The sequence below is a fragment of the Cryptotermes secundus genome, unplaced genomic scaffold (genome assembly GCF_002891405.2).
Source record: "Cryptotermes secundus unplaced genomic scaffold, Csec_1.0 scaffold10, whole genome shotgun sequence".
Lineage (NCBI taxonomy): Eukaryota > Metazoa > Arthropoda > Insecta > Blattodea > Kalotermitidae > Cryptotermes > Cryptotermes secundus.
This window is the reverse complement of record NW_019735554.1, coordinates 910,085-936,958: the sequence shown is the minus strand read 5'-3', so window position 1 is coordinate 936,958 and position 26,874 is coordinate 910,085. Positions and strand designations below refer to the sequence as shown.

The 26,874-nt window shown below is 38.5% G+C and overlaps 1 protein-coding gene across 5 annotated transcripts in view; it reads left to right on the top strand.

Annotated features, from left to right (window-relative positions):
- LOC111869511 (double-stranded RNA-specific editase 1) overlaps nt 1-26,874 on the top strand; it is an 83,618-nt gene that overhangs the window by 19,508 nt on the left and 37,236 nt on the right. For 3 of the 5 annotated variants that reach the window (XR_004513561.1, XM_033753458.1, XM_023861086.2), the window contains 3 exons: nt 11,523-11,680; nt 19,917-20,024; nt 23,999-24,485. Coding sequence is in view for 4 of the 5 variants with exons in the window: in XM_033753458.1 (XP_033609349.1) it covers nt 11,523-11,680; nt 19,917-20,024; nt 23,999-24,485 (753 nt within the window). In the remaining variant the exon portion in view is untranslated. The remainder of the gene's footprint in view (nt 1-11,522; nt 11,681-19,916; nt 20,025-23,998; nt 24,486-26,874) is intronic. The other 2 variants (XM_033753460.1, XM_033753459.1) reach the window with 2 other exon arrangements.

Below are 26,874 nucleotides of genomic sequence, written 5' to 3'. Positions count from 1 at the left end.
TGAAGTCGTCCAATTTAAGGTAGTGATTAAATTGGGATATTAAGAGTAAGACTTGGTGGAAGCGGAGTATAAACAGCTGACACTCATATTCCCGCGGCACGGAATAGCGATGCCACAGTGTCAGTTGTTACGTGAAGCCAATATAAATACATATATTACCAGCAAAGGATGCCGCTCATCGTATGAAATATTACACTTCGCAGCTGCAGTCCAGCGAGGTCTCAGGAATCGTTGGGAATATCGCTGGACCAGCGGCTTCGGAGATATAATTGTAAGATGGTATTGGAGGATTCAAAGTTGTAACACCCGCCTTCCGTTTGAATGATCGAATGAGAAGCGATGAAGACATATCTGCGAGGGTGGGAGAATTAATGTCCCCAAACTCAAGGATATAGTCCGAGCTTCAAGAGGGACTTCTAATTTGGTGATTCCGACGGATAGACGTGTTCTGCAAATAATATATTAAACCAGTAAGCAATTGTAATGTGTGCAGTCGCATTATCATTACCCTTTGTCTCATAATCCAAGACCCGTAAACGATCCTGAGGAAGACTTTCATTGCCACCGGAACCCAATAAACATCAAGAAAAAAAAGGGCGTAGAGTGGTTGCAATATAGACATTGCTTGCAGCTACAACATAAGACATGGTTCAGTTTAAAGCATCAGCATGAGAACATCTGAAATATGAAGTTTATGAGAAAACTTGGAATGGCATGACTTAACAGAACAAAATATTATACTGACAGGAGTATAAATTTGCGTGTCTGACAGTCTCGGTAACTTTGTGTGTATCTAGGAAGGTGAAATTGGCTTAGGCTTCCATTGTTTCATGTCTGCATAACTGTGTTTTGGTACTAAACACAGTACATTGATGGGCTATGCTGTATAATGACACCAAATGATAAGACCCAGGTTTACTGTGGGGTTCTGGGTTTATTTCTGGTTCAGTGCATGAGCGATTTGTGACAGCTGAGGTGAAACTGCAATCAGCTTCTCTTAAGTGCTCTGTTTAACCTTTCATAGTCATAGATTTAGTATCAGAGGAGTCCCTCAGTAGATGGCTTTTGTCATTCAGTTTATGGTATAAGTTGTGACTTGGCATCCCATTGCAGTTGGTATTAGAATTTATTTCCAGTCTTGTTTATTAGAATTTATTTTCAGTTTTGTTTATCCAAGTTGTGACTTGGCATCCCATTGCAGTTGGTATTAGAATTTATTTCCAGTCTTGTTTATTAGAATTTATTTTCAATTTTGTTTAGGGCCATGCGGTAGCATAGTTGGTTGAGGCACTCTGCTACAAGCTGGAAGGTCGTGGGTTCAGGTCCCGATGAGGCCATTGGGTTTTTCAATTGACCTAATCCTTCCAGCCGCACTATGGCCCTGTGGTCGACTTAGCCTCTAACAGAAAAGAGTACCAGGAATATTCTTGGGGATAAAGGGCGGCTGGCATGTAGGGCTGACAACCTTGCCGCCATCTATGAGCCGACTGTGTAGAAAATGTGGGAACCTCAACGTCTCACACCCTATGGGCCTCCACAGCCTGTTACAGGGATACCTTTACTTTTTACTTTTTTCAGCTTTGTTTACTGGCCACCATCCAACAATATCAAGGTATAAAATTAAATCCCTCTAAAATTCATCACTGCACTACATGTTTTGGCCTACTCAGCCATCCTCAGGTGCACTGAAATTCGGGGCGTGTGGGTGGAGGGAGTGCTGCGCCTTCTACACTACTGTGATTGGTGTTTTCATATTTACAGTGTTTTTAAATGAAGTCAATGTAGTTCTTCCTTCTGTGCTACATGTGTTGTCTTTTTTGGTATGCCTGTTGCCTGTCAGGTGTGCTTAACTCTTAATATTGTTGCATGATGGGTGATAAGAAAAACTGAAAATAAATTACATTATAGATCATGATACATGTTACTCTTACAGAGGCATTTATTTTTCATCCTTCATCATGATAGATGTGCATGTATAAAGGAAGGAGACTTAATTGCAGTGCACTCATACAATAATGGGAGATAAATGTCATTTCATTTTTAAGAGAGGCATTTCCTAGAAAATTTCCTGGTATTAAAACCATTGCAACCACCGAAACTGAAATGAAAAGTATAATACATTCCCTCAAAACAAAAAACTCTTCAAGTTATGATGGAATAACAAGTAAAATTTTAAAAGTTTGTGCAACCCTAATCAGTAGCCCATTATTGTATTGGAGAGGGTGGGTTTCCCCATGCACTTAGACCAACTGTTGGTCCATTGTGTGTCCCCCTATGATATTCTACCAGTCTCTATTCCCTACCGGTACTGGTGCGTGCCATCAGTCCCGACTCAGCCAGCGAGTTCGGCCTCTACTGGCTCAGCGGTATCTAGATGATTCCCCCATCTACCAGAGGGTTAGAGACTACTGTTGGGCAGGAAATGTCCTGAATTTGGCTCAGTGGTCCCCTTGGGACGTGAGGTTCTTTTACGTGCCGTAAAGCTAAGACACGGGACCCACGGCTTAAAGTCCCTCCTGGAGGACTTGTTCCCTGAATTTTTCCACCCTTAAAAATTCCACGACCTCTGCCAGGTTTGAACCCACGTACCTTGAGTCACGAGGGGGGAACGTTACCCCTAGACTACGGAGGCCGCTAGTAGCCCATTAACTCACATCTGTAATCACTCACTATCCACAGGAATCTTTCCTGATTGTCTTAAGATTTCAGTAGTAAGACCACTATATAAAAAAGGGGACAAGACTAGTATGTCAAACTACAGGCCAATTTCACTGCTAACTACTTTCTCTAAAGTACTTGAAAAGGTTATGCACAGTAGGTTAAGCCATTATTTTCAGAGTAACAGTATACTAGTCCTAGAACAGTTTGGCTTTAGGAAAGGAATTTCTATTGAAAGTGCAACCTTTAAGTTAACAGAGAGTGTGTTGAAATCTGTTAATCAAAAAATGCATATTGGTGGAATATTCTGTGACTTGGCAAAGACTTTTGACTGTGTAAATCATGAAATTTTATTAACTAAATTACATTTTTTTTGTCAATCAAGGAACAGCGTTGAGTTGGTTCAGATCCTACCTAACAGATAGAAAACAAAAGATTGAAATAAAATCATCAAATTCAATCCAAAGTACCTACTCAAAGTGGGAAATAATAAAAGATGTAGTTCCACAGGGGTCAATTTTGGGACTTTTGCTTTTCATAGTTTATATAAACGACCTCCCTCCTACACTAAGGACCTCATCCACACCTATAATATTTGCAGATGACACTAGTGTTCTAGATTTCTGCATGTTATCAAGCAAGGTTCTTTCGCAAATGAGTAAATGGTTTTCTGCAAACAAGCTGTCCCTGAACCAAAAAAAACAAATGTAATAAAATTTATAACAAAAAACTCATCACAGTACCCATTAAACATAGGATATGATGATAAATGTATAGAAGAGGGAGTAAACACAGAATTCCTTGGCTTGCAAACTGATAATCATTTAACTGGAAAAACCATTTCGATCAGTTGATTCCAAAGCTAAGTAGAGCATGTTATGTAGTTAGATTCATGTTACATATTAGTAACATTGACACTCTCAAATCAATCTATTTTGCTTACTTTCACTCTTTAATGAAGTATGGAATAATTTTCTGGGGTAATTCATCTGTCAGTAAGAAGGTATTTACATTGCAAAAGAAAACTGTTAGAATCATGATGGCTGTCAAATCCCATAATTCCTGTAGAGATCTATTTAAGATACTACAAATCTTAGCTTTTCCTTGTGAATATATATATTCTTTAATAAACTTCATTACAAATAACAAAGAACATTTTCAGAAGAATGCGGATGTACACAGTGTTAACATAAGACACAAACACTGTCTTCATAAACCAATTGCTAACCTCTCATGCTTTCAGAAAAGAGCATATTATGCTGGGATCAAAATTTTTAATAACATGCCATCTGATCTCAAAGGTCTTATGAGTGAAAAGGCAGAATTTAAAATAGCATTGAAACAGTACTTAAATACATGTTCATTCTACTCTGTTGATGAATACCTATTGTCTAGAAAATAACTTATGTATCTTTAAATAGCCTTGTGTGTAGTCACTGTGTATTCTTGGTTTCTCTTGTGTGAGAACTCCATTGGGACTGTACATATGTTTTGTATTTATATGACATATTCCACATCATACAGTCATTTGACTAACTTTGGATCCATGGAATGCAATGTAATGTAATGTAATGTGTGACTTCATTTGGTCTGTCTCATCGTCCTCATTACAAATATTGGACAATGTGATCAGTGTCATGGAGCTCACATTTCCTGCACCATAAAATGTATCCCTTGTACCCTTCTTTCTACTGAGTCCTCAAAACAGTTGTCAGTGAACTTTGTGTCTGTTATTTTTGTTACTTCCACGTGGATCGAATGATAAGAATCAGTGTTCAGTCTAACCCTGCTTTATTAAGACTGAACACTGATTCTTACATATCATTTGATCCACGTGGAAGTAACAAAAATAACAGGTTATGGGCCCAGGATCATATTATTGATAAGTATAAATAGTAAAAAGTGAAAGTGTTATTTAAAAGTGATCCCTTGGACTGAAGCTGCCACCAAGACAAAGAGACAAGTTTCATCATGGCCACTTCAAAGCCCTTCGTGAATATTGATAAGCTCAAAGGATACGAAAATTATAGAGAATGGTGCTTTGATATTCAAAATGTTCTAGTGATTGAAACTGTGTGGACAGCAGTCAGTGGATATGCTGCAGAAGATACAACTCCCGCATCCCTCAAGAAACAAAAGGACGAGAAAGCCAGAGCCATCATTTGTCTGACATTGGAGCTCCAAGTTAAATCTTACATGTTCAGACTTACAGCAAAGGAAGCCTGGGACGCGTTGGAAAGAACATTCAAAGATCAGAGTGTCAGTAGTTGGATAAGTATTTTAACTGATTTGTGCTCTTTGAAACTTGAGGACTATAAAAGTATGCAGGAATATGTTAGTGCCTTCATGTCAATAAATCTTAGATTAGTCTCAGTGGGCAAGAAAATAGAAGATGAGCTATTAGCTGCTTTAATGTTAAAGGATTTAACTAAAGAGTATTATCCCATGTGTGAGCTCATTAAATCTAAGCTATTGCAAGACACTGAATTTGGAAAAAATGCAAATTCAGATTCAGCATTTCTGTCCAGAGATAAGTTTAAACGTAAACCACCAAAATGTCAAATTTGTGGTAAGCTAGGCCATATAAACAAAAACTGTTGGTTTAAAGATAAGGATAAGGCAAACAATAATAATCACAACAATCAACACAACCAAAAATTTAAGGGCAATCACTCTAAATCAGTTAATAGTACTGATGAAAATAAAGAAAGATCCGATCAAAGGTGTAATGAAAATAAATGGAAAAATAAGACCAGTAAAAAATCCATGCATGTTGTATCTGTCTCATCATCATCATCAGTAATCTGTCAGATGACAGGTCCACAGTCTCTTCCAAAACAATTCCTCCACTTAATGCGATCTTGAGTTTTCTCCTTCAAATGATAGTATCCTTTTCTGTCCCCAAGGTCATCCAGCATCTTCTTATGTCTTCTTCCTCGTCTTCTTGTCACTTCTATCCGCCCCTCTATCTTTCCTTCAATAACTTCTTTTAGAAGGCAGTTTCTGCATAAAACATGACCAATCCANCTTCCATCATCTGTTAACAAGCTACCCAAATATTTAAAACATTTCACATTCTCCAGTTGTTTTTGGTCTATCTTTATTGTGACTGGGGTTGGTTGTCTCGAAATTTTCATTACTTTTGTTTTCTCCACATTCATTTCCATGCCATAGCACCTTCCAATTTCAATTAGTCTATCAATCATGCACTGTAGCACAGTTTCTTCCTTAGCCATTAACACAAGGTCATCTGCATATTTCACAGTTTGAATAATTTGCCCTCCTAATTTGAAGTCTCTGAGCCCATCCAGAGCTTCCTTGGTAAGGCATTTGCTGTACAAGTTGAACAGAATTGGTGATAAACAGCATCCTTGTCGAACTCCTCTTCCAATCTGCACACTTCTTGTCTCCCCTCTGTCTATCATGTTAAAATTAAGGATGATACTTGGGTAACAGACTCTGGTGCTTCATACCATATGACCGGAAATAAGACTGTTTTGCAAAATTATAAAACACATGAGTCTAAGAAACATGAAATAAGTCTTGCTGATGATAACATGTTCACTAGTGAAGTTTTTGTTATGTAAAAATTGTGAATGACAATTATAGCCATATCTCAGAAGTATTGCATGTACCGGGATTGTCTACAAATTTGTTGTCTGTAAACTCAATTGTAAATATGGGTACAATTGTGTTATTCACCCAAGACTGTTGCAACTTATATGATTGTGATGATTTTGAGGTAAGAGGCAAATTTCTTGCCAAAGCATATCCTGAAAATGGGATTTATTTTTAAATACCAAAGTTAACTTGACCCAATCTGCAAATATTGCAACTAAAGACAAGATTAATACCAAAGAGAATAATGACAAATGTGAGAAATCTTGTACTAATATTGTAAATAATGAACAGGTTGCAGGTAACTAGCAAACTGATGAACAACTGTTGTGGCATAGGCGTTTTGGGCATTTAAATAGGGTTAGCATGCGGTTGCTTAAAAAAAGGTTTAGCTAGTGACATTGATTTTCAAGAACAAGAAGATCAGTCAAAGGAATGTGTTCCATGCCTGGAAGGCAAGATGACAAAGAAGCCTTTCCTACAAACAAAGAAAAAACGGTCAAAAAGGATACTTGATCTATTACGTTTAGAACTGGTTGGGCCATTTGAAGTGCCCTCTTATGGGAATGCTAAATATTTTTTGACTATTGTGGATGATCATAGTAGAAAAATCTTCATTTGTTTCTTGAAACAAAAAGGTGACACATATGAAACCTTTAAAGAATTTATGAAAATGGTTGAGACAGAAACTGGATTGACTATAAGAGCTGTTCATTCTGATAATGGTGGTGAAATTTGCAGCAGATTGTTCAATGACATGTTAAAACAAAAGGGAGTTAAAGGGGAATTCTCTGTGCCATATAACCCACAACAAAATGGAACTGCCGAACGAGCTAATCACAGTATTTTAGAAACAACAAGATGTATGTTGTATGATTCCGGCTGCAACAAAATTTTCTGGGCTGAAGCAGCACAAACAGTCGTATATCTTTTGAACAGATCACCTCACAAGAAACTAAAGAACCAATTGCCTGAAGAAATATGGACAGGAGAAAAGATTGATCTCTCCCACATAAAAATTTTTGGATGTCCAGCTTATGCTCATGTACAATCAGAGAAATTAAAAAAGTTGGATGCCGTGAGCAAGAAATACATTTTTGTGGGACATAGTGAAGAAAGTAAAGCTTATCGATTATCAGATCCCCTCAGTCCGTCTCTAATAGTTAAGGCAAGAGATGTAGAATTTCTGGAAGAAGAAATTATAAACAAGAAAGAGAGTGAGAAAGGATTTCAGCTTAAAGAGATTCTTCCAGAGTTGTCAAGTTTCTACCTTGACTCACAAGATGAAACAATGATTTTGCAAGAACAAAACCCTGAAGAAGAACAAACACAAGTAGAAAATGAAGGAAATGAAATTCCATTAGAGATGAATGGCTTAGAACAGTTACCAGGATATTCAGAAGAAAGACGATATCCACTTCTGAACAGGAAACAGAAAGAATTTTCAGAATTTATTACCTACTTAGCCATGCATAAAGATGAGGAGTCATAACCAGTCACATATGAAGAGGAACTGTCAAGCTCCGATAAATCTAAATGGAAAGAAGCTATTCAACAGGAGCTAGAAGCTTTTCAAACAAACGAAGCATGGAGAATAGTAGACAGACCGTTGAATAAGCCAGTAGTGAAGTCAAAATGGGTCTTCAAAATTAAACGAGATGCTGAAGGAAATATTGCATGTCACAGAGCATGTTTAGTGGCGCAAGTTTGTAGCCAAACAAAGGGAATAAACAAAAATAATAGTGTCAAACTTTTATAATCACGTTGAAATAAAAATTGAAGATTGTTGAAATAACAAATCAAAATAATAAATTCATGCGTGAAAACATACTATCTTGAGCTATACAGAAAATTTCACAGTTTCATGAAGTTCTCATCTGTGTCCTGACTTAATTCCTTGTTGCTGATGTCTTGGTGAATGACATTTTCAGAGTCACCACAAGTCCATGTATTTTGTTAGGTCAAAGTGTGGTAAGGGCAGAGTGACATTTTTAATGCTGAAGCTGTTTTTGTCACCAGAAAAGCCCTGATTGGGCTGATGATTAGATTCATTTGTGACAGTCCTCATTCATGAAATTGAAGTAGTACTTAGAGTGTGTTTCAGATGCAGCAGTTTTCAGAGGACTGTTTTTCAGTCAGATACAGAATGACAGTAAAAAATCAAGATTTTATTATTGAGGAAAGTAAGAGCAGTTGTCTAAAACTGGAAAGATTTAAATATATGAAACTCTAATTTGACGTGTAGTTCTATATGAATATGAAACTTGGTCTCTGACATCAAGGGAGGAACATTGATTGATGGTGTCTGATTGAAGGGTGATGAGGAAATTATTTATAACCAAGAGGGATGAAATAATAGGAGGCTGGAGAAAAGTGCACAGCAAGGAGCTTCATGGCTTGTACCTCTTGCGAGGTGTAATTAGGATAATGAGATGAGCGAGGAATGCAGCATAAATGAGAGAGAAAGGAATCCATATGAAGTTTTGGTGGGAAAGTGAGAAGGAAAGATGAAGACATAGATGGTAGAATAATTTTAAAATGGGCCGGTCTTAGAGGAATAGAATGGGGGTTATGAACTAGATTCATCTGGCTGAGTAACCAGTGGTGGGCTTTTGTGAGCACGGTACTGAGCCATCCGGTTCCATGAAATGTAGGGAATTTTTTGAGCATCTGAGCATCTGTTGGCTTCTCAAGGACTTAGCTGTATGGAGTGAGTTAATGTTTCCCAGACTGTTTGTCCTTGGAACCCTTATCACCTCAGAAAATACTGAAAGACTGAAAAGTAAAACTGAAAGTATATGTGAAAAAACTGGAGAGAAATTGATTTTAGTTATAAAAATTAGAACACTTAAATAGTTGAAATGTATGAATTCACAAGGTGGGACACAAGGCTGTAGGCTGCTGCAAGAGATGCACAGTACATGAACTGAAACATATTAAGGAAGAACTGGCATGATAATTGCAATTTAGTGTCCATGCCTTATGTGTTCTGAATGACCTCCGTGACATTGAGTACATTGCTGTAATCACTGTTTGAAGTTAATTGTTATCTGTGGTTGCTAAGCTTCAGCGGGGGACAATGATCCTAAGATGACTGATTGTATTGTTCTTTGTCTTGTGTATCATTTTGTACACTTTTAAGAGTTGTTGTCTTGTAGTATTTAGATGGTTTTAACTGATTTGTCCAGTTTTACTTGTGTAACAGTTTATGGATGTTAAATAAATTATGAATGAATTACGAACTATGTTCGATCTCAGCCAATTGGCACTTGGACTTTGTTTTTGCATGAGATGCCACATTTGGAGGGCTATGTGTCATTGACACACGTAATCTGGGGGCTTTTTGTTTCAACTTTATAAGTCAACAAACATGTCTGGGGACTCCAGAAATATTTGTTATAAACCCATTTATTGGTTAAATTGATGTGAGCTACAAATTGATCAACATACATGATCATGCCTTGTCACTTCTGTGACTAAAGTAGTTCACTGTTGAAAGAGTATAAACTGGTGAAGTACAAAATATTGTGATATGTAGACCAATTGCCAAGTAACACGCGAGAATACAGTAGCAATTTATAGGGAACAGCTCTGTGGACAAGTTGTTTCCCCAGTAAGAAGAGACATTTTCAGTGCTCTCTGTGCTCGGGCTATGTAATGAGGACTAAATAGTTCAGTCATAGTTGAGTCAGTTGAGAGTAACCGTTGTTAGAAGTGAGAAGCTGGTGGCTGAGGCCAGGGACAGTTTGGGAACCCAGAGAAGGGGAACGTCCATCATTAAAGCCGCTACCAAACAACGGCTAAGGAAGACTGAGAAGAATTTATGTGTGCTGTAGTTACACTGATCTTTGGCGTGTGTAACTCAGTGAGACTCATAATTATTTATAGTTATGTTCTGTAAATGTCCAGTAAATCCCATTACCAGTCCAAACCCTGTCCATAATCACACGGAATTGCATGTCAATAAATGCGCTTTATTATCAGAGTGAATCATTGTGACTTGTTGTATGATGCCTGACCGGTTTGTTTCCCTGTATTGCGACCCTCAAGACAGAGGGAGAGTTTTACCAGCTGAGTTACTTAATCTAACCTTCCATAATCACAATGATCACCCTGATATTAGCCGATCAAATTACCCATCTGGTTCCCAACAACCACTGCCCAAGTCACAGGTTGGGTAGACTTGGCAAATTATTACAGTAGATGTAGTTTCAAAATAAGTTCTCGCAGTCGAAACATAATAATTCACGTTTCATACTTGAACCACTGACCCACAGCACCAATATGAAGTATGTATGTCTCATTGTTATGCCCCACCCTGTAGAAGGCAGTGTTGGCACATTATGTGAAAGTATGGGAATGACGTTTTGTCACAGTAATTTGGGATTTACAGAAATTGATTGAGATTATTATTAGGAAACCAATTAATCGTTTAAATGTTTTATCTGTTAATTTGTGTGTCTGATTTCAAAGCTATCCCTTGGCAATATAAGCAAATGACATTTCTGATATGAACTACAGAGCACTTAAAAGATTTGTAAGCTCTCGTGTTCTGTCAGTTGAAAGGTGTAGAAGTCATGAAGATGGTATTCTTTAAAATACTGTTTGATAAAGATCTAAAAAAGTCATTAAAATGTGGGTTTGTTTGTTTAACTGCTTAGGACTATACCCTTATTGTGTTGGATCTGAGGTCCTCTCTTTGGTATCTGTGAAGGGTACTGTATTCTGAGCTGTAACACTCTGCTTGCTGCCTGCGTATTGCTGGTTCTTTGCTTTGTTTTTTTTTTAATTCGCTGAGTGGGGGGGTGGAGTCCAGCTGGATCCACTCGGCATGGGGGCCACTGATTGGCCTATTGTACCTGCCCTGGGTGAGTATGATGATGGAGAATTTGGTGGAATGAAGTTTGGCAGGGGAAACTGAAGTACTTGGAGAAAATGCCCCAGTGCCACTTTTTCCACCACAAATCCCACTTGACCAGCCCCGGGATGGAACCTGGGCAGCCGTGGTGGGAAGCCAGCGACTAACCGCTTGAGCTATGGTGCGGCCTTTGCTTTGCTTACTTTTCGACCCTGAAGAAGGAGGTAGTCTATTCTTCTGAAATATCAATATACTTGTACCAAATTACATAATGTTACATCCACTCACTCAATTACTGTATATGAAACTCTTTGTCCTAAGGCCTGGATGGCTGTCTGGGTGGATGCAAGGGATCATGCTTACATGCATGTGGTTCTGCTTCTTGTAGTGGTGGGCCCATCCAAAAAGAAGAGAAAGCGAAGTCCAGCACAGTGTCAACCAAAGAATGCTGTGTGTGCCCTGAATGAGCTCCGGCCAGGACTGATATACAACACAGTGAGCATGACCGGACCTGTCCATGCTCCAGTATTCACAATTTCTGTTGAGGTAGGTGGATCTTATAGAACCTTAACTCACTCGCTGATGCTGCTACTCTGATATTCACTGTAACCGTACGTCCCTCGCCAAAATTATGTAATTGAGAGCATGACGAATTTATGTGTTGTTTCACTCCCTGAGAGACGCTCCTCGGGCAAGATATCCCCGGACCGTCTAGTAGCAATTCAACTATTGTCTTCCTTAGGCTTAGGGTGTCACTGTTGTCCCTAACATCACCAGTTTGCTCCTAGTGTCATAAACCCATGAACTGACATTGTGCGAGACCGGCCAGGAGGGGTCTTGGGTTCCCTGCTTTTGTGTGCATTGAAAACCTAAAAAGTTTATGGGCATCTAGAAAAATACGAACTTAGGACAGATGCTGGGCTCGACCCTTGGCTTTTTCTTTTTATTTCCTTGTTTTTTTTATGCCCACTGGGGGACTTGTAAAGAGAGGGCAGTTGTTTACAGGGAGTGGAGGTGGACATTTGAAAAAGGGAGTTACAGGAGGGTAGCTAGCAAGTGGCGTGTACAGTCAGTGAGCTGGGGGCAAATTGGTGTAAAAAGGTTAAGTGTAACAGAGCAGCTAGCTTGGAGGAATAATATAAAGATTGATCACTGTATGAAATTTTAAATTAATATACGGTGTGTTCTGGAGACCCCGGATTCATGTACCCTGAAGTGTGTTGCACTCCCATATCTGAAGCACCCGTATCCACGAGATAAAGAACTCACCTCGAGCAATAGTCGTGGCAGCTGTACGTCGGCGTGTGGCAACATCACTTAACATGCAGTAAGTGGTTTTGGCCAAATTTGAGGTACTGTCCTGGCATTTTCCTAGAAGGACTGAGGAAAACTAAGATAAACCTCAAATAATTTGGTTCGTCTTCTGTGAGCTGAGGTTTTAACTGGAAACCTCTCAAAGAAAATACAGGGAATCCCAGGAGGAATGTGCCAGACTTTGGGAGGGTGTTCCTTATGTTAAAGTATGCCGATATAACCCAAAACACCTATGTCAAAAGTTTAACGGTTACGGAGATAATGGTCAGAGAAGTGTGAAACTTTGACAGGTGTTACACACTTGATGATTACCAAATACACATTAAAACTGCCAGGAATATGTGGTTTCTGTAATGTTAATAATGTACATAACATCAAACTAACTTGTGAATGACATGAAGCCATTAAATTGAAGTACAAGAAAATTTGCACGCCATGTCATAGTTGTCGTTAGGGTTCCAAGCACTATACATGACACATGGATGACTGCGCATTCTGGTATGCGAGTGTATGTGGCTAGTGTGAGCCATCATCACGACACTCAAGGACAAACATCGATAAGACTTGTCAGCTGACAGGTACAGTGCGTCGACCCGCCAGAAGACCACACTTTTCTCGGGTCATTATCTCCGTAACCGTTCAACTTTGGACATAGGTATTTTGGGTTATATCGGCATACTTTAACATAAGGAACACCCCCCCTGAAGTCTGGGACATCCTGTATAATACAATTTTAACATACAGCCCAGTAAGACAACAAAACATATGGTGCCCACAGTTAAGATGGAGAGACCAACATGACCAGCTGTGGCTTGATCCATGATGATGACAACTCCTCCTTCACTCCCATCTCCTCCACCTCATCTCCCTCCTCTTCCTCTGCCACCTTCTTGTTCTCCATATATGATACAGCAATACTCATTTTTAACATTTGACTGAAATGCTTGGTTGCTCTGTTGTGTTCTCAAGCTTTAGCACATGTATGCTTCTGCATGGGTTTAAATTACAAACCCAAATAAAAGTATGTATGAAGTCTTCTACTGTGATGGATTGTGTTGGAATATACAGTTGTAGAAGTGGAAGCTGTATGTGTAGGAACCCACTCACATGTACCTGCAGTTCCTGCAGCCATGGCAAACTGGCCTGTCAATCAATGTGCATTGACTGCTGAAACTTTTATTAACACTTTGTGGACCGGCAATTTAAATATTTAAATCACCCTGGGGACCGGCATTTTTATACCTACTACCCTAACTTGTGCACTGTTCACTTTAAACATTAATATAAAATCTCCTAATTAATTTTATGAACTAAAATTTTTGGAGAAGACCTACCAGAGCTCCTAGAAGTGCTTGAGAGTGTGATATTTCTGGAAACATTCCCTCTGTGAAGAGGCATGACGCAGAACTTGCAGACGTAGGAAGTCTTGCTTTGCTTCTTGTGCACAGTGCACGCACGGCACTGCCTAGAAGGATACTTCCCCGTCAATTGTTTGCTCAACACAATTTTCACGAGGGTATGTTTCCGCATATCACCCGAGAGTCGGCCAAGGGGGTGGGAGTAGATGGTCCTGGTCGTACTATGTCTGTGTCTGACTCAGGTTCTGCCGCCACCGTGAGGTCTGTAGCCCAGGCTTTTGCCACATTCATGAGAAATGCCCTGTATTTCAAAGTTGAATTTTCGTTTAGCTCTTTGAAAACCAAAAATGAATTGAAAATGGCACAATTTATAAGCCACAAGGCAACTTTCACTTTTATTATCTGTGGCCACAATTCTTTGTTGACCCCTGTCACTTCCACTGCATGAGTCACTAATCACTACTCCTCCACAAGGCATGTCAGATAGCTCAATGGAAAACAAATAAGAGAGATGCTTTGCCTTCAACCACTTTTGTCCTTGAAACATATTCCCCTCTACTAACTTCCTGCCTGGTACATAAACAGCTGGAAGGGGCAAAGTTTATTTTCTTTTGGAGTAGGTACCCTAGCCAGCCAGGTCAAGTTACTGAATACCTAGCATACATTCTGAAGATTTATTACGTAGTATTCATTGCAGTTGCATGGCGCCAGAGCAAGGTATAGTGTGTTACAACCTAATGTGTCCTAAAAGCCTGATATCATGCGTCCAGTTCACAAAGTGTAAAGCACAGTCTGCGCTGTGCAGAGAGAAAGTATTTTTAGTTTAGAATCTAATATGTCAAGATGTGGAAGAATCCCATATGATCTTTATGCATTTGCGCAGGATCCTCTTCAGCCAAGTACCAGAAATTCTGTGTAATGATGTATCTGCTGAGATGAAAATAGAAGTCATCAGATATTGTCAGCATATCTGTAGCCTTAGCCAGAATTTCCTAAAACCAAAACTCAGATGTGTCATTCTATCCTGACCTTTTAGGCGATGAGTAACCCGAATATTGAAAGAATATTAACTCAAATCCACGTGTAAAATTCATTGAACACTCATGTTTATAAATTTCTAAAACCAACAAATATCACACATTAGTTACTTTTAAATTGTTCTTGTCTCAACACAATAGCTATCAGATGTCACTCACACTTCACCGTGCTACATGTTTTTGCTCCTAAAGCCATCATCAGGCAGTACAATTTAATCAACATTTTTGAACTATTGAATTGCCCTCCGTATACACAGTATGACAATAAAGTTTCCAAACTGATGCTTTTACAGTAATACTACTAACACCATCTATCAGGGATGAACAGGACTAGTAAGAGAGAACATTTATTTATCTGATGTGCAAGTTTAAACATGTTTGGTTAATGCATATGGAGATTACAGTTGTTTTTGTGAAGTTAGCTTTTTGTTGTGTCGAAAGTTTCAGAATGGAACAAAGAGCAACATTTAAGTTTTGTGTAGAATTAAAGAAAACAGCTACTGAAACATTTGAAACGTTGAAAAGTGCATATGGTGAAGAATGTTTATCGAGAACAAGTGTGTTTGAATGGCATAAAAGGTTCAGAGAAGCTCAGAAAGTGAGAATGCAAAAATTCGCAAGTGAAAGCAATGTTGACTGCATTTTCTGATGCTAAAGGTATCATTCATCATGAATTTGTGCTGGAAAAATTAAAAATTTGCGATGAAATGGACAAGATTTGATGCTGTTTGATCGATCCAACAGACTGTGATGAGAGAACTGAAGGAGACTTGGGAAGAAGCATTTTCTCAGGCATTCAGTTTGTTCTGTGAACAATGTAAATGTTGTGCAGAAGCAAGCAGGGACTCTGTTGAGTGATGGTTATAATAACTATTTTTTTATCTTTTTTTGTGTACTTTTTAAGGCCTCAGTTCAGGAACTTAATTGTCACACTGTGTATTGTCTCATATAACTTAACACTTCATGGACCGCTGATTTAAATATTTAAATCACCCTGGGGACCGGCATTTTTAAACCTACTACCCTAACTTGTGCACTGTTCACTTTAAAAATTAATATAAAATCTCCTAATTAATTTTATGAACTAAAATTTTTGGAGAAGACCTACCAGAGCTCCTAGAAGTGCTTGAGAGTGTGATATTTCTGGAAACATTCCCTCTGTGAAGAGGCATGACGCAGAACTTGCAGACGTAGGAAGTCTTGCTTCGCTTCTTGTGCACAGTGCACACACGGCACTGCCTAGAAGGATACTTCCCCGTCAATTGTTCGCCCAACACAATTTTCACGAGGGTATGTTTCCGCATATCACCCGAGAGTCGGCCAAGGGGGTCCATATGAGGCCTCCATGGGGTGGGAGTAGATGGTCCCGGTCGTACTATGTCTGTGTCTGACTCAGGTTCTGCCGCCACCGTGAGGTCTGTAGCCCAGGCTTTTGCCACATTCATGAGAAATGCCCTGTATTTCAAAGTTGAATTTTCGTTTAGCTCTTTGAAAACCAAAAATGAATTGAAAAGGGCACAATTTATAAGTCACAAGGCAACTTTCTTCGTCCATTTTACTGTTTTCCTAGGAAGGGAATAATAGGCCAAGTATTGGTCGGCTCTATCAACTCCCTTCATGAACATATTGTACTGAGAAATACAAAGAGGCTTCTTCTTCACTTGCCCGTGTCATCTTTGAACATTGACCATGCTCGAATTGTGAATAGTGGAAATCATATTCACAACGCGAGTATCCCTCCAGGACTGAAGAAGAATGTCCCCCTTCCTCCTGAATGTGGTGTCACCACGTTTCAGGGATTTACATTCCTCTTTCAGATCTGGAGGAAGGCCTCTGTTCACCCTAATTGTACCACAGATATGTACGTTCCTTGAAAGTAGGTATTCTGCTGTTGCCACACTGTTATAAAAATTATCTTGATAAACATGATAATTTTGATCCAGATAGGGATCCAAAATGGAAAGAATAGTTTCTTGCAATTTCTTGCCTTCACCGGAATAAATTTCTAAATTTCCAATATAGCCTAAAGTCCTTTCCATGACTATACGAACAAGTAGGCCATACTTTGTGAGTTTCCCAGGATTATACATTCAAAAACGAAGCCTTCCCCTCCAAGGAATCCAAAAAAACAGTTCAGCTACTTCAGACACTTGCGTAGGGTCCAATGGCATTTGTCTCACCCCTGGATCATCAGTAAACTTTCCCAAAGTGGGTGTTTTGTCCACTTTACCCCATGTGGCTATCCCCGCAATGCTAGCACTCGCACTTTCATCGGAGCTCTCACTGTCACTTTCACTTTCTCTTCTGGTCACAATATTTTGGGGGTCCCTGTCACTGCCACTGACACTGCCCTCGCTATCAGAAGACGAAGCAGTTGGCAAGTCAGATAACTCATCGGAGATCAAATCACAGATTTCTTCTTCTCCGAGAGCTCGCGCGGCCTTCAACTGCTTTTGTCTCTGAGCCATGTTGACACTGAGAATATCTTGCCTCACATATAGAAGCTTCAACTGGAACAAAGGGACTTTTCTTTAGAGTAAGAGGGGAATAGAGAGTGGTCACGTTGCTGACTCGGAAAACAAACATTCTGAAGGTCAGCTACGCAGTACTTTTACAGACACGTGTCCTAAAAGCCTAAATCTAGGCGACCGGTCTGCCATGTTTAAAACCCAAACGCCTAGGCCTAGGCGTCCGGTCCGCAAAGTGTTAAATACTTACTACTATGTGTGTCTGGTTTTCTATTTAGTTAATATATCCTATCAGATATTTAAAATTATTAAGTCACATACAAAATATGTCTTTTAAATCATATATCAAATATGCACAATTCAGTAGTTTAAAAGTGTTCTTTAAATTGTACTGGCTGATGATGGCTTTAGGAGCGCATTGTAACACTATAAGACCAATAAACTCATTGTTGCACGGTGAAGTGTGAGTGAGTGAGTGAGTTTTGATAGTTGTTGTGTTGAGACAGGAACAATTTAAAAGTAATTTATAGAATATCACAACAGGAGGCATTCTTTGAAGAAAATGTCACACAGCTGAGCAGGATGGACTTTGTTGAACTGATTCTTCTGTCTTTTGATGTTCTGTAGTGTGCAAACTGTATGTGCAAATCTACATGCATAAACACCCTTTTTAAAATTGTATCCTTTCAAATTTAGCACATCACAGCATTTCAGCCTGAACAGTAGACTGTTCAGAAAATATTTCAGCAGACATTTATGAACCATGTACACATATGTTGGAGCATAGAACAGCCATGAGTATGTGAATACTCTGAATAAAATGTCTTTATTCCCAGTGCTGAATCTACAGTCTTAAGGCTCCATTTACATGTATGTTATAAAGGGCCATTAGTGGGGGGGGGGGATCTTGAACACAACATTAATCATAACAGAACTTGACACCAAGTGACTGAGTACAAACTTTGGAATCCTGATTTTGGGGGCTTTAATTTTGAAGGAGTTTGTGACTTAATCAGAATGCAATTAATTTTAATTTGGATATTGATGTGCTGTTAAGGGAAACGAAAGGGGAATTTATTTACAACCCACAGTTTTCAGTTCAGGCTTTGCACATAACTGTATAACTTGAGAACAAGTGCATATACTGATAATTTATAAATGTCATTCGAGTAACAGGAAAACTGCAAGGGAAATTAATAGAAATTGTATGTGGATTATAGCAAGAAAGAGCTGTGTGTTGTTAGTACTGAACAAGTTGGTGTGGAGGTAGTGATGTAGACTCATGTTTCAGAGGTGCTGCTTAGTTTGAATATTAGCCAGGACACCAGGTATCCTGACCAGGGATTTCATTATTTTCGTCAGTCCACTTAGGGAAATGACAGGATAGTGTAATCAGGCCATGACTCCTTCCCTGAAAATACATCAGGTTCATCATTTATCCGTCATCCTACCATCCGATGCTATAGAGTCTTGATACTGAAAACCATTATTAATAACCTGTAAGAAAGCCAAGTGCATTAGGGCCCCCAAGCAAGTTGGCACAATAGAAAAACTTGTGACTTACATTTGGAGGTACCCAGATTAATATTGGCTGGGGACACCAATTGGCCTGACAGGGTTTTCATGGTTTTCAAAGCCCCTCAAGGCAAATGCTGGGGTAGTACCTCAGTCAGGCCATAATCACTTCCTTCTGCATCCTTTCCATTTGTTATTTTCCATTTATGTTACATTCCAACACTATGTAGTACGAGATACTAATGACATTGTGAGAACTTATAAATAAATAAATAAAGAAATGTATAAGTAATATTCTTTTCTCCTCACACTCCCACTGTGGAGCATAGGGCTGATTTCTCAGTTTCATGATCATTTTTACAGACGGTAGGACTCCTTGGATGAGTGATCAGCCTGTTGCAAGGCCCTAAATACAGGACAACACGAACACAGAGTGAACATATACCCACACCAAACATTCATGCCTTGTGTGGGATTCAAACCCACAATCCCGGCTTCCAGGCGAGCGAAGGCAGGACATGCCTTAGACCACTCAGCTACCATGACCGGCCATAAATAATATATGTTCAGAATTTTACAATATTTTTTAATGTAATGATGTTACATTAAATCATCATTTTAAATTTTAAGCTGTGCTAAGGAGTTATACATGCAGTGTTATGTAAAACTGTGTAAAATGATAGTTAATACAGCATAAATCAACTTGCAAAGACTGTTCTATAAGGAAAGCACTGACTAATGGCATATAAGCTGGAACACAATAAGTTAGTATGTTACCACTGATGCTGGTGAATGGCAATGAATTATATTAAAGAACTGCACGAAAGCAGTATTTAGTTAAAGTCTGTCAGGAGCGATATTTGAGGCTCTCGCAGCAGTGAGTACAGTCTAATGGGATGTAATGTCATGCAGTCTGGTGAAAATTCACAGACGTTTTGGAGAAACGTGATGCATCTTGCTTGGCTTACTCTTCTACCCAGAAAATGGAGGCAGTGTTTTCCTGTGACTGTCAGTAAATTTTTAACACTCAGTTTGCCGTCACACCCCAAGAGATGGCACTCTTAGAAATGTATTATTGTACTGTTGGCAGTGCCACCAGTGGGTATTGGTTTTTGAAGACACGTCAGCAGTGCCTGTGTTTAAATGTCATCTGTTCCATGTTTGTGGGAGATTGACGAGGAGTGCTGGTACATCATCAGTAAGTTAGTACTCTTCAAAACAGTGACAGAGGCAGTCAGGTTTCATCACCTGATCTTCATGGCCATGGCCAGCTGCAGTATTTGCCTGTGGTGCCTGTACAGTGCATTATGTGGACATTCTTCATTTGAGTAACGTCAGGGATCGCTAAATGTAGCCAAGATGTAGCTCTTCAGCTTGGGTTGACAACAGGCCTTTTATGGGGATGGTTTTTTTTATATACTAGATAGGTGGACCTCTAGGGCCACTTTATAGTTACTGTAATTGGGATTGAGTGTACATGAACAAGGAACAAGTGAATTCATTCAATGAGATAATTACTATGTTGGATGATAGTATTATAATGTTCAGCCCAGTTTCCTGAACCTGAACTTTTGCACATGTTTCACGCTGTAATTCTGATGCAGTGTACAGTGCCATCCTGTTGTTATTGAAAAAAAGGTAAATCTATCCCTGTAACAGGCTATGGAGGCCTATAGGGCTGTGAGACGTTGAGGGTGCCACATTATCTAGACATTTGGCTCATAGATGGAGGTAAGGTTGTCAGCCTTATGTGCCGGCCACCCCTTACCCCCTAGGAAGATTCTTGGTACTCCTTTCTGTTAAAGGCTGAGTCAACCCCAGGGCCATGCAGCTGGAGGGTTTTGATTGTTATTATAAATGTACCTAAATATTTAAATTTAAGATAATTGCCTCTTAAGGCGCGTCCACATTACTTGTGCTCACCAGGCATGTGCTCATTGGGAGACTCGTCTGGCTTTTACTTGTGCTCGTAAATCTTCGTCCACACTACTTCATTTGCTCACCAGGCTTTGGTGCGTGAGGATCCGTATATTTACTCATAGTGTGTATATGCTGTAGTCATATTTTAATTTATTGGCTATAGTGTTTAAATTTAAAATTTAAAATTTGCTTGTCTCGTGACTTGTTATGTCGTCCACATTACTCGTGAGCATAGCGAGTCACACAAGCACCAGCAGGAGCATTAGTAATGTGGGCGCGCCTTTAGACTCAATAATATCTGTGTTGTTGACCTCAGCACCCCTCAAAGGTGTCTCCACCTTGTTGTGGTGGTGGGACTTGCATGACTCTGTGACCTGGAGAGCTATGCCAGCGGTAGTTCAACTACTGATAGAGTCACCCAGTGGGCAAAGAAGGAAATCAACATAGTAAAGAATGATTCGATGAAGAGTGTGCAAATGTAATATCAGAGAAGAACAATGCTAGACAAAGAATGCTACAAAGAGAAACAAGTTCAAACTGTGAAAGATATCAAGAATTAAGAAGGAAAGAAAATAGAATATGTAAGAAGAAGAAAAAGGAAAGAATGAGGAAATGGAAGACAATTTTATAGGGCAATAGGTAACCTCAAAAAAAAAGGATTTCAACCAAGAAATAATGGCTGTAGAAACAAAGATGGTGAAATAATAAGAGAAGAAGGGAAGGTACTACGACAATGGGAATAATACGTTAAAGAACTACTAAACATCGAAAAAGAAAATGAAGAAAGAGAAAGGAATGAAAATGACAAAGAAGAAATAAGAACAGGAAGAAGAGTAATAGAAGAAGATGTGGAGGTAAATACACCAAAATGTCAGGAAATAGAAGAATGTATTCAAAAAACAAAGAATAATGAAGCACCAGAAGACAGTATAACAGCAGAATTGATTAAGTATGGAGGAGAAGGAATATCAGATACTATGCACAAACTAATCACTATGATATGGAAAACAGAAGAAATGCCACAAAGTTGGAATACAGGAATCATATGCCCCATTCTAAAGGAAGGAGATAAACTAGAACATGGAAATTACAGAGGAATCACATTACTGAACTTAGCATATACGATATTATCTAGTATAATAAATGGACGGTTAAAGATGCTAACAGAAAATATCATTGGAGAGTATCAATGCAGATTTCGCCCAAATAGAAGTACAACTGACCAACTCTTTGTAATAAGACAAATGATGGAAAAGTATTATGAATACAGCATGGACTTGCATATGCTATTTGTAGACTTTAGATGAGCATTCGACAGCATTAACAGAGAAAGACTTTATGAAGTGATGAAACAGTTTAAAACACAAGATAAATTAATTAGGCTAACTCGAATGACAATGAATATAACACAAGCAAAAGTTAAAATAAATAATAAACTAAGTGCAAAATTCGAATTTAATGCTGGAGTCAAACAAGGGGATGGTTTATCAGCAGTACTATTCATGGTGACATTACACAGTGTAATAAAGGGTATTGATCAGAGAGGAACAATTTATACAAAATCAAGCCAAATATGTACATATGTGAATGACATTGTCATAATTGTCATAGATACAGAGAAATGATAATTGAGATATATAAGAAAATGGAAGAAAAATCAGGGAAGACAGGATTAGAAGTAAATGAAAGAAAAACAAAATATATGATTATGTCAACATCAGAAAGTAGAAGGAAGCCACAAGATTTAATAGTAGAAGGGAAATTGTTTACAGGAGTGAATAGTTTTAAATATGTAGGAAATATGATCAATAATGGCAATAGAAATGATAATTGTGTTAAAGAAAGGATACAACCAGGAAACAGGGCCTACTTCACAAATCTTAGTACATTTAAAAGTAAAATAATATCGAGAGCAGCTAAGCTACAAGTATACACAACATTAATAGGACCTGTTGCTATGGACCTTAACAGTAACAGAAGAGAATGCACTGAGGATGTTCGAGAGAGAAATAATATGCAAAATACTCGTATATGAACCAGTGAGGGGGAAATAATATATGGAGGTTAAGATACAATGAAGAGATAAACACATTACTGAAAGGAGAAGATATAGTAAGATTTATCAAGTCACAGAGGATAAGATGGTTGGGACATGTCGAAAGAATGGAAGATAATTCACTGCCAGAGAGAGTGTTAAAAGGAAGGCTATATTCCAAAAGAAGAAAAGGAAGACCCAGAGTGAGATGACTAGATGATGTTGGAATGACCTGAAGAAGATGAAGTTTAAAGGATTGATAGAGAAGATAAGGAATATAGAGCAGTGGAGACTGGTTGTAGAGGAGGCCAAGGCTCACCCAGGGCTGTAGTGCCAAGTGGTAGGTAGGTAGGTTGATCTCACCATAGAAAAAAAGTTTTGTATAAAATGTTGCCATATTCAGCTTCTTGAAACCTGCCTCCATTGATCAGGATGTGTTCCTTTGGTCTGAGGTGCCATTTTCAATGCAAGAAATACATCAATATCCCTCATGGTTTGATAGTTGTACTGAATTAAGCAAAAAGTATTTTAGAGTTATTAATTAATTTTTATTTATTTATTTATTGATTATTATTTGACAACATTATTGGTAGCTCATGTTATACAGTGTTAAATGATAGGATGATCAGTAAACACTGAATTGGAAATGATACAGAAGGAAGAAGCTATGGTGTAACTTCAAATTTTATCCAAGCATTTGTCTTCAGGGGTTGTGGAATACCATGAATATGGCCAAGTTGGGTGATCTCTGGATTGTGATCTGTATGGTTCAGCTGCAGCTGCCAGTTAGTTGTCATTCCCTGGTGCAGGTGGTACGGCCTATAAAGCTGTGTGGTGAGGCACCACTGAATTTCTTGGGGTTTAGTGCAGTAGTGCAGCTCCAGAGCCAAAGGGTTGTTTTAGCATCCTTCATGGGCTATGCAGTTTCATTATATTTGCCAAGAAATTTTAGTTCATAGTCAGAAGAATAAAAAAAAAGTCTTTAATGAATGAAATGTTTTTCACTCGCAGTTAATTTACTTGTTTTGGCTTCTTCTTCCCCAACATGCATGCTCATTCAGACATATGCAGTAATACATGGAGAAAGATGCACGGATGCAAACACATATGTTCACACAGTGCAGTGTGGCAGAGGGAGAGATGGCCATACTTTTGTGTTGAAAGTCATTATAAAGTTTGAACAAATGTAATTACTAACTTTTCCATATATTTTTTAGGTGAACGGTCAGATGTTTGAAGGGCAGGGTCGCTCTAAGAAGCTGGCCAAACACGCTGCCGCTGAGGCTGCCCTCCGTTCCTTTGTGCAGTTCAAGAATGCTCCAGAGGCCCAGCAGGCAATGAATATGCACATTACAGACCTGGATTTTACAAGTGATGTAACAGAGAGCGAAGGGTCCCTTTTTAATACTTTTCAGCCCCCAGGCAACAACAGCAGTACAAGTGCAGGGGATATAGAACCCACAGCTGCATCTGAAGCACCTGCAGTTCAGAATGGTAATGGCGTGTCCATCCACCCCATGCTTCCTCCAGCTCGTCGCAACAGTTCTCCCAGGTTACCCATTCATCCAGGAGATAAGAGCCCTGTCATGCTTCTCAATGAGCTCCGGCCAGGCATCAAGTTTGAATGTGTCTCAGAAGATGGTGAACCATATGCCAAGTTTACCATGTCTGTTAACATTGATGGTGAAACATTTGAAGGAACAGGTGAGTGTACAGGAAGTATATGTGAGAGATGTTTAAGTTAGTGAATGTGAATAAAGGGGAAATTTGTAAAAATTAAGTTAGATGTGACCTAATGTTTTAGTCTCCAATTTTTATGTTTTATCAGATATGCACTTAAGAGTATAGACATTTTCAGCTGATTTGTATGTATATCGCTTGAGGATGACTGTTTACAGTTGAAATGTGTGGTGTGTAGTTAAAAAAAGGTAAAGATACTCATTTTTATTAGAGGCTGAAGTGACCCCACGGCCATAGTGCTGCTGGAAGAATTAGGTAAATTGAACAATGCAATGACATAATTGGGAATCAAACCCATGATGTTCTGGCTTGTAGCATAGTGATAGAGAAAGTGATATATAGGAGGCTTTATAAGCACTTGGTAAATATTTTGATAAATGAACAATTTGGATTTAGGGCAAACTCTTCAACTGACAAAGCCATTTGTAGATTACTTGACTGGATTTTAATGGCTCTGAATGATGGACATAATGTGGGAGGAATATTCTGTGTTCTAGAAAAAGCTTTTGATTGCGTTAACCATAAGATTTTGTTATCTGAATTAGAGTTTTATGGTATTTTGGGCTTAATTCACAAATTAATAACATACTTGGAAAGAAGATTTCAAAGAATAAGATTACAATCCAAATATTACAATTTAAACACATATTCAAATTGGGGTGAAATTTTGCATGGAGTCCCCCAAGGTTCCATTTTGGGACCTTTGCTCTTTTTGATTTATATTAATGATCTTCCTTTAGTACTAAATAAGATTTCTACCCCTGTTCTTTATGCTGATGACACTAGTGTAATTATTAGTGAACTTGATCCCTTGGTTTTCCAAGACAGATTAACTGGAGTTTTTAAAATTTGAAATATATGGTTTAATGCTTATTTATTATATTTAAACTTAAAAAAAAACATTATATTAAATTCACAACAAAAAATTCCTATGAACAGGACAGCTGTATTAATATTGCATATGGCAACAAGAACATTACTGAATCATGTTATATAAAGTTTTTAGGAATCAATATCGTAAACACACTATCATGGAAGAGACATGTTGATCAACTTATCCCAAATCTTAATACTGCCTGTTATGCGATTACAACTGTTAAGTCATATGTGAATCAGGAAACACTTTTGATCATTTATTATGCTTATTTCCATTCTATTATGCATTATGGTATTACTTTCTGGGGAAATTCTTCATAAGCTATTAATATTTTTCATGTGCAGAAGAGGGCACTTAGAATAATGACAGGTAATAGAAACTCTTGTAGACAGTTATTTAGAACATTGCAATGAATGTAGAAGGGGCGGGCCTTCTCGGCCCTTGCACTGCGACCTACAGTGGTCTATTGTGCTTAAATTTAAAACCTTAAGAATTATCCCTCTTCAGTCTCAGTATATTTATTCTTTATTATGTTTTGTGCCGATTGTCTAGAAAATGTGGGTACCTCAGCATCTCACAACCCTGTGGGCCTCCACGGCCTGTTACAGGGATAGCTTTGATACCAATTTATATCAGATATACATAACAGAAATACAAGACATGGTTACAATCTTAATCTTTATCAACCCCCAGCTCATCTATCACTATATCAGAAGGGAACATGCTAAATGTGTATCAAGGTGTTTAATAACCTTCCTGTATACTTAAAGCAATTATGCAATAATTGTAAAGGTTTTAAATCAGCTTTGAAGGATTTTTTGTGTTGCCATTCATTTTATACGTTGGAAGAATATTTTGATTTTGAATATAATAAAAATGAATATATAATTTATTTGTAATAAGTGATTAACCTTTATCGGATGGGCCATTTAATTTCCGGTAGGGGCAGCTGGACGGAGTTTATTTAAATGCCCGCCCTTCTAGAGCAATGAAATTGTAAGCATGTTTCTAAAAATGGTGTGATTTCTACATTTTTTGTGATGAACGAAATGAACGCTCCTTTAATGTAGAAAGAATATAGAATCAGATATTCTAATTTACAGATTTTAATATCTAAAAATTTTTTACACTGATTCCCAAAAAAAAAAAATTCCCCGAAATTCATAAATTTTCTGCACCATGCGTTCTAGCAGTGTAATACATTTTCTGCACCATGCGTTTTAGCAGTGTAAGTCCTTGTGGCGACTTCACATTCAATGGTATCTCTTGTTGAAGCTTATTTATCGTATGGGACATGTCGGTATGCACGACTGTAGGCGTCTGAAATCGCTCGCTGTGTAATGTGTTAGATAGACACAGGAGTTAATTCTCGGAATATGGTGTTGCCAGATTGGTCATTCGTTCATTCATTGCAGTCAAACCATTGTGTTTGTAACGATTTTGAAACATCGCAATATAAGGTTAGCCACCCATGAC